This window comes from Pinus tabuliformis, chromosome 1_1 (genome assembly GCF_031772625.1).
Source record: "Pinus tabuliformis cultivar Carrire ecotype Pingquan chromosome 1_1, CPIR1, whole genome shotgun sequence".
Classification (NCBI taxonomy): domain Eukaryota; kingdom Viridiplantae; phylum Streptophyta; class Pinopsida; order Pinales; family Pinaceae; genus Pinus; species Pinus tabuliformis.
The window spans coordinates 388,660,011-388,668,707 of NC_142297.1; the positions used below are offsets into that span (position 1 = coordinate 388,660,011).

Genomic DNA, 8,697 nt, shown 5'->3' on the forward strand with positions numbered 1-8,697 from the left:
CAATATCTGCATAGGTCAAGTGGATATCACATGCGCTAAATATGCTTTCAACACTTGGGGGGGGAGGGGATGGACTTGCCACCACCCCCTTGCTCCCTTCTCGAGGCACTATGGGAAATGAGCTAGGAGCGCCATTAAAATCCCTTCCCAAGCCAGATGTGCTGCCATCATTAAGTGCATGGGGGTCTGGATCCTCTGGACTGCCACCTAGATTGAGAAGTATTAAATAATGATTTTAAAAATAAATTATTATTATTATTTTTTTAATATGATTAGTGTAATTAGTATAGCATTTGGTTCTAGAACTATTTTTAAGATTTAGAATATAATTTAAAATAAATCAACTTTTTTTAAAGCCTAAAATCACTAATAAGTTAAGAATTCATCTTTATATAATTACATAAAGAAATATACTAACAACCCAACCCAATTAGTGGCAAGTGTAGAAATCTACCACTTACAACCACCACCATATTATTGGGTGGTTAGATTTTGGTTAGATTTTATTTACACACAATAATGTCGTCAAAGGTCAATGCCTTCAAATCAAGTTGATACCTTAGTATTATAAACATTTTTCTATTATTAAAAAAGAATGATGAGGTTAAACATAATAAAAAATGATGAAATTAAGCACAATCAAGTAGCAATTGATTTATGCGAAATTAATTATATTATATAAACAACTATTTAAAGTTTGTATTTTATCCCTTTTATAATGGCATGTTTTTGTTGAAAATGATTAAATTTAAAAACTATAATATAAGAAATAGGTTGAATAAATCTAATGATTAAAAATATATATTTAAGAAAAAATATAAATATAAATTAAAAAATAAATAGAGCATGATTTAATGTTTGATTTTATTATAATTTTAAAATTAAATTAGAGAGTTGTTTTTAGTGCAATTTTATGAAGAAAAAAAATTGAGGGAGAATCTTGATTAGTGTTATTTAAATTAGGTTTTTCACTGCATGTATGGATTCAGGTCCTGAAAAATCCCTAGGCACTTCCATTGTGCAGGGGTTACCCATAAAGCTTGTGATTTCAATAAATTCTTACGGGATTTTAGAGAAATTAGACACGAAAACCGACCAAAAAAACTTCAAAAATTTTCACTAAAGACAACTAGTTAAATTATTACTATTTATTAAGATTCTCATCAAAATATTATGATTCAAATTTAAAAGTAAATAAAACATATAAAATTTGCATAATCTAATTTATAGACTAAATAATTTTTTTCACCAGAATTCACCAAAGTTTGGCAATACAATTTTAAGATTTTGAATGCATATATAGATTTAGCACCCTCGAATTATGCGGATTAAACAATTCAAACTCAAGAAACTCAAGTTTTTAAAAATTCCTGTGAGATTTTGATTAAAAATGTCATGAAAAAGATCATTTCTTCTATAAGTTAAACTACACCTATAAAATTTAACTAATTTAAAATTAAATTTTATAATTCAAATTTAAAAATAAATAAAACATATAAAATCTATAATAGTTGTCTTACGGATTAATCACATTTTTGAAATTTGGGATCAATTACATTTTTGAAATTTGGCCTTTTTACAGATTAATCATTTTTGAAATTTGGTATTTTTTAGGGATTGATCACATTTTTGAAATTTGGTCATTTTTACGTATTAATCACATTTTTGAGATATAGTCATTTTCAGTGATTAAACACATTTTTGTAAAATGGTCTGTTTACGGATTAATCACAATTTTGAAATTTGGTTTTTACGGATTAATCACATTTTTGAAATTTAATCATTTTTATGGAGTAATCACATTTTTACGAACTGACTAATTTAAAAATAAATAAAACATATAAAATCTAAGTAATTTAATATTTGACTTTATCATAATTTAAAAAACTAAATTATTAATATTATTTATTCCACCAAAATAATTTGTAATTGATTTGATGTATAATGATACATATAAATATGAACATAAATACCAAAAAGGGTTTCAAAATACTCCAGTTTCAAAAACTCAACAAAATTCAATTTATTCATTTTATAAATAATATTAAACCACCCACCTCAAATTTCGGCGATGTTTGAAATGCCGTGGAATACGGCTAGCTAACTACTAAATCCATTGGATAAGACTAACCAACCCTTTGAATAAGACTCACTACTTCTAGATTGAGCGTGATCCTACTTACGGTGCTTCAAAACTCAGGGTAACCAAAGAACTTCCAAATAAACCTAACTATCTGTGATTCTCAGACCAACTACTTTTACTTTTCTCAAACTCGAGACGTTGGACAGAATCAATGTTTCTTCATATTTTAATTGTAATAATTAACTAGAGACCATGTTTTTCCCATCGATTGCACTTAACCACTAACCAGCCACTAGCCATAGTTCTCCTTACTGTCCTTTTTTATGATTTCAAGGCAACCATCATTCCTGGTCATTTTAAAAATCCCAACCCCTCCACACACAGCCCAATAAAACTTCAAAATCCATACTGTAAAGCACGAGAGTACTGTTCCTGTCATCAGGAGGGAAAGGCAAACCGAACCATTTACTCCATTTTTCTTTCAAACAATCCATCAGAGTTCTCTGTTTCTCTCAGGTGGGTCACTCACTCGGTCTGCCTTTATGCAACCCATAATTTGCTAACAGCGCTCGCCCTGGCCAACCTTCCATTCCAACAATGATGAAAGAGAATGTGGGGATTAAAAGCAGTTGGTCTGTCCTCTTATACATATATTCCTATAACTTATGAGGGTTGCTGTGTCTCTTGCCTATTTGGGAAGTTCTCATCTTAATCCGTGCTTCTCATCTTGTCATTGTCCAGTGAAGAATCTCTGGTTATATGAATGCAGGATTTGCATTCAGCTGACATTTCCAGTCTGCATGTTTTCTGTTGGTCAAGTTATTTTCAGCAGAAAATCAATGTGCTTTTATTGTTCGCACTAAATGTTTTATGTTGACGCCTTCAACATCAATGGCTTGTGAGAAGTTGGGCTCCAAACCAGATGGATTTGAAAGAAGAGGACAGGCATGGTATGCCATCTTCACATTTTCCTGCAATGAACTATTAACATTATCATAAATTGAACTGACATTGTCATTTTACCGGATTTTTTCTTTCTTACTTTCAGGTCATATGAGTCCAATCAGTAATACGACTAATTAGTCTCTGCATAATGTGTCTTGAACCTAGGATCTTTGTTTTCAATTTTCTCTGATACACTTGTGTTGTAAGATATTACAAAGATTGCTGTATTCCTTTTCGCATAAAAATCACATCTCAGTTTTCAGTGTTATTTATGTCTAACTTAATGCAAGTGGGTTAGATGTATTATTGTTCTTGATTTTAAGCTTGCTAATCTCAGTGCTTAAATGGAACATACTTACTGTTAAATATCTCGCCGGGTACAAAATTTCAGTTATGGCCCTCATATTACCTGGTTACCAGGGACACTTCCCAAATCGCCCTCTTTAAAGTGATCTAACAGAATCCCTTATTATAGGGGAGAGGGGATGAACAGTAAAGCCTATTAGGCTGTCTCTACATGTTCTGAAGAGTGATGACACTGTTTTTTGTGCATAACTAACAGTCAATGGGAATTTCTGGGCAAGGTTGCATAGATCTGGAATAAATTAAAAAGCTTATCAAATGGAAATCATACATTACAAGAAAATGGCGGGCGGGGGTGGGGATGGACATGTAATTTATTATTGATATCAATGTGTGCAAACTTGGGTAAACACTGGAAAATCAGGATTTTATTATATGAATACATGAATTGATATTTTAAAATTATTTAACTGATTAAAGAAATCAACTTTTTTAGAAGTTGTCAACCCATTTGTTGATAAGTAGCCTATAAAGTTTCACCTGGTCCAGATTCACCAAACTCATGTAATTCATATGTTTTGCCAGGTTTTGCACAAGTGGACTACCTAGTGATATCGTGATCGAAGTGGGTGCAATGTCTTTCCATTTACACAAGGTTCGATTTATTTTCTGGCTTCACCATAGCGCTTTTGGGAATTGAAAAAAAAAGAATCATTAATTCGCACAAAGTTTGATCAGTTGCTCTAGAAGCTAGATTTTCGAACAATTTCCTGCTAGTGATGCAAGGTTTGATTTAATTTCGCTTTCAAAACCAAACTTTTAGGCCATCTTCATACATGATACATCTATGCAAGTTTTAATTAATTTCCTGGTTTGAAGTTCTATTATTTAGGTTGCGGGCTTTAGTTCATCAGTTTTGATATATTATTTGGTTTCACAAATATTTTCTCGGTAATTCTTCTAGTTGCAGATTTATGATTGATGGCCCTAGATCCTTGATTAAAAGTATACTTCAATATGCACATTTTGTATAAATTTTATTGATACCCCTTTGCTATTTTTCATATTGCCGCATCTAGCTTTTTTTAATCTGAGATTAATTAATTATGGATTGGAATCTATCTTGGCAATTCCAGTTTCCTCTGATGTCAAGGAGTGGGAAGTTGGCAAAGCTCATAGCAGAGTATAAGGAAGATGAAATCTGCTGCCTCTCTTTGTCAGACATTCCTGGAGGGCCTGAGACTTTTGAACTTGCTGCCAAATTTTGCTATGGTATGAAATTGGAGATCACGCCCCATAATGTGGCTGCCTTGCAGTGTATTGCTAATTATTTGGAAAAGACAGAGGAGTACGGGGAAGGAAATTTATTAACAAAAGCTGAAGGATTTCTTGACCAAGTGGTGCTTCGGAGCTGGAAGGACTATGTACAAGCCTTGCAGAGTTGTGATGGATTTATTCAGAAAGCAGAAGAGCTGCAAATAGTGAGGAAATGTGTGGATTCTCTTGCAATGAAGGCCTGTACTGATCCCAGCCTTATTGGATGGCCTACGCAAGAGCAAGAGGGGCTGCATAGTCCAGGTGGTAGTATTCTCTGGAATGGTATTAGCACAGGGGCAAGACATAGGCATCCTCAATCAGATTGGTGGTATGAAGACATTGCAGTCCTCAGCCTGCCACTGTTCAAGCTTTTAATCTCTGCAATGGAGGAGAAAGGAATACGAGCAGAAAATATTGCAGGAGCCCTTGTATATTATGCTAAGAAGTCCATCCCAGGACTCACTAGGAGACAGGCAGGAAATGCAAACTCGGGTCTGCCCTTGGGATCTGCTCCTTCTGAGTTTAGTCAGAGAGAGATCCTGGAGACTATAGAGAGTCTCCTTCCTGCCCAAAAGAACATTGTTTCGTCAAGATTCTTATTTGGACTTCTAAGAACTGCCATCATTCTCAATGCTTCTATATCATGTAGGAACAACCTTGAGAGGAGGATAGGAATGCAGTTTGAACAGGTCTCTCTAGATGATCTCCTCATTCCTAGCTATTCCTATAATGTTGAAACACTCTATGATATTGATTGTGTCCAACGGATTTTGCAACATTGCTTGTACTTTGATCAGCAAGCTCCTGAATCTGTTCAGCAGGGAATTGAGGAGGGGGCTTTCATTGCCTCACCTTCCCTCACTCCCTTGACAAAAATTGGGAAGCTTGTGGATGCTTTTCTTGCAGAGGTGGCTCCAGATACGAATCTCAAGGCTGATAAATTCCAGTCATTAGCAGAATCCGTGCCAAATTATGCAAGGCTATATGATGATGGTTTATACAGAGCCATAGATGTCTTCTTGAAGGTATGGACTAAATCTCTTCCTGCGTAGCCTGGGCTAAACATCTCCTAGATTTACCTTCGATTTGAGTTTTATGAAGGGAGAAAAAAAGTGAATAAAGAATTTTACAGCGTAGCTTATAAAACTTATACAAATTTATCTCTGAACTTATAAGGAACAAAAATGCCAGAAAGGTCTTGGTTTTTCTTCTGATCCTATTCTTTTTCTATACCTTCCTATCTCATTTGGCGAATAAATTTATGCAATCTATGATTCCCAAACACCCCCTTTGAATTGGTTGTTTATGAATTCCAGTCTCTGCATTAATAGGGGGAGACATGCTATCTTCTTGAATGTCAGTTTCTGTGAAATATTTCTGCCAAGTTACGATCTTTGCGAGTGTCTATGTAAATTGTTTGTCATTCAAAATTTTTCCAGGCCATTGACTGCCTTTTAGTTATATATGGACCTTGATATAATCTCTCTTTCTGCATTATACTACTTAGAAATTTAGATTGAGTTAAACTCCTAAGAGTTTGTTTTTCTTCAAATTCCATTTCTGCATCCATCCTTTAGCAAATGCTGCAACTTACTCGAGAATTGTTGCTTTTTTCTGAATTGATAATTCCCAGAGTTAAATCACCTTTCTTGCTATCATGCTATATTTTCAGGCACATCCTTGGCTAACAGAAGCTGAACGTGAGAAGCTTTGCAGTGTCATGGACTGTCAGAAACTCACTCTGGAAGCCTGTACTCATGCAGCCCAAAATGAACGCCTGCCCTTGAGGGTGGTTGTGCAAGTTCTATTCTTTGAGCAGCTCCAACTAAGGAATGCCATTGCTGGATCATATATTGCTGCTGATACGGCTGATCCAGCACGTCCTTCCCGATTGAGCATGCTGTCAGACTATGGAACCCTGGGACCTCTTGTGCCAGGCGGAGATGGCTGGAATGGACCCCTTAGAGAGAATCATGCCCTCAGAATGGATATGGATACAATTAAGTTTAAAGTGAATGACCTGGAAAGAGAGTGTTCTGCCATGAGACAGGCAATTCAAAGGATTAATAAACCTAAGGAAGCACTAAGTAGCTGGGCTTGTAATTTCATGTCAAAGTTTGGCTGCAAATTTAGGTCTCAAGTGTGTGACTCTCAAGAAAAGACTGTTGTTTCTGGTCAGAGTTTGGATGGAAGAAGCATACAGGCTACAAGGAGGTCTAGACATCAGCGCAGCTCCTCAGCTATATAAGCCCCATCTTAACCAACCAGCATTGTTTTTATGCAGCAGAAATTTGTATCCAAAATCCCAGATAATCCTAGTCAAACATTGTTTATTTATCCAACATCTTATTCGTTATCAAACAACTTGGCCTGGCTTTGTTCAGGCTTCTGATTTATACATATTCTTAATTGTTGTATGATGTCACCATTTACCAAATTTGGTCATTTGTCATACTAAAAAGGTATATATACCTGCACGGTGAGGACTTGGGTACAAGGATGATAGTGATATGCTTGTAATTGTAAGTTCCAGAATCCATGGATATGTTGGGAGCTTTTCTGGGTGTGATATAGATAGCCATTGAAATTGAGCATTGTAACTGTAAAATGAGGTGTGAATCTGCCCCCCTGAATCTATTGTTTCTTCCTGGTTGAGTTGGGTCATTCATTTGAAGAAACCTGCAAACCTAGAGGCTCACTTCAGATATTGATGACAGCTGAATGTTTTAAGGTTTGTCCAAAGAGACTGGTTTTGGATTCTGATTAGGAAGGTATTTGTCTAACGATGCACAAATTTTTGAGAACCAACTGTCTGGATATACTGGGTTGCCTTTCGTCATCTTCAGTTACATGTGAGTTAATTATTCATTGCTGCAACTATATTTCAATTGGTCTTCTCAAAGGAATTTATGATCAATGAATTATTTGTTTGTTAAATTGGGCAAGACTCTGTAACTTTATACCTATGTATAGATTTTGCCTGTTTTTTGTCATCATCAGTTACATGTGAATTAATTATTCATTGCTGCAATTATATTTCAGTCGGTCTTCTCAAAGGCAATTTTTATCAATGAATACAATTACTTGTTTCTTAAATTAGGCAAGACTCTGTAACTTTATACCTATGTCGGAATTTTACTTGTTTACACTGTACAGATTGATTCATTGCACTAAAACTTTAATCTTGCTCAGTGACATAGGCATATGTATTTTAAACCTCTGGCGAATATCATAATGTGAGTCATTGTGTCTGATTGCAACTTGTCACTTAACAATATATACTCTAGCATAGATCCAGTATACTATAAATGATCCTTAAAAGATTGAAAAAAGTACACCGAGGAGGGAAAATCTGCCATTTTAAACCCACGTGGACCTAACTACCTTGCCACCAGATAATCTGTCATCAAAGATAATTCTTGGCAAAGGTAGAAGGGCAAATGGGAGAAAAAAGAGACCATTCTTCTTGTAGCGGGTTGAAAAGAAAGCAAGGGAGTTCAGAGTGTTTCTGTAGGAAACTCAAGAGATATGTACAAAGTCATAGTAGCTTAATGCAGTGTGAATTTCGCACGGAGCTCTGTGAAACTTACTCTTTGGTTACAAGAAAAACAGAATATGTCTGGTGGTGAAGTTTTCATACTTTGGGAGGGTTTTCTCCACAAAATTCCTGGTATTGAGGGCATGAAACACTGCAGGAATTAATACTGTTCAGTTATGCATTAGAAATAAACTCATAGCTTCTATATTTCCACAAAGCATTTGTAACTTTAAAAAATTCCACTTCTGAAAATTTCAGATCAGTTGGTATCAGAACTAAGTTCAAAGTTACTTGGCAGATTAAATTAAAAAGAAAGAAGACAAACAAACTTTTATAGTAAATAACTGGAATGGGTGTACAAAGAATAGAGAGCTACGGCCCACTATAGATATGGTTGGAAAAGAGCAGACACAAATGGATGGAAGGGTTTTCTCAGGAAACACAGTGCCAAGAGGACCTAGAAGTCAGGTTTTCTCAGTTGGAGTGGATTGTTGCCGTGCTAACAAAGATA

At 35.2% G+C, this 8,697-nt stretch overlaps 1 protein-coding gene across 1 annotated transcript; it reads left to right on the top strand.

The window, feature by feature from the left end:
• The first annotated feature begins 2,243 nt into the window (after positions 1-2,243).
• On the top strand, positions 2,244-7,414 carry LOC149213272 (BTB/POZ domain-containing protein At1g30440-like). The gene is made up of 4 exons (XM_089391972.1): positions 2,244-3,033; positions 3,917-3,986; positions 4,468-5,673; positions 6,321-7,414. Exons 1-4 carry the CDS (start codon positions 2,954-2,956, stop codon positions 6,894-6,896), a joined length of 1,932 nt encoding a protein of 643 aa, XP_089248098.1. The 5' UTR covers positions 2,244-2,953; the 3' UTR covers positions 6,897-7,414.
• Positions 7,415-8,697: the final 1,283 nt, after the last annotated feature.

Bases quoted from the DNA above. Each gene is read 5' to 3' on its own strand.
- LOC149213272 (XM_089391972.1), top strand. From the start codon at position 2,954: ATGTTGACGCCTTCAACATCAATGGCTTGTGAGAAGTTGGGCTCCAAA. The intron at 3,034-3,916 runs GTATGCCATCTT...ATGTTTTGCCAG, and splicing joins GAAAGAAGAGGACAGGCATG to GTTTTGCACAAGTGGACTAC. The intron at 3,987-4,467 runs GTTCGATTTATT...TGGCAATTCCAG, and splicing joins TGTCTTTCCATTTACACAAG to TTTCCTCTGATGTCAAGGAG.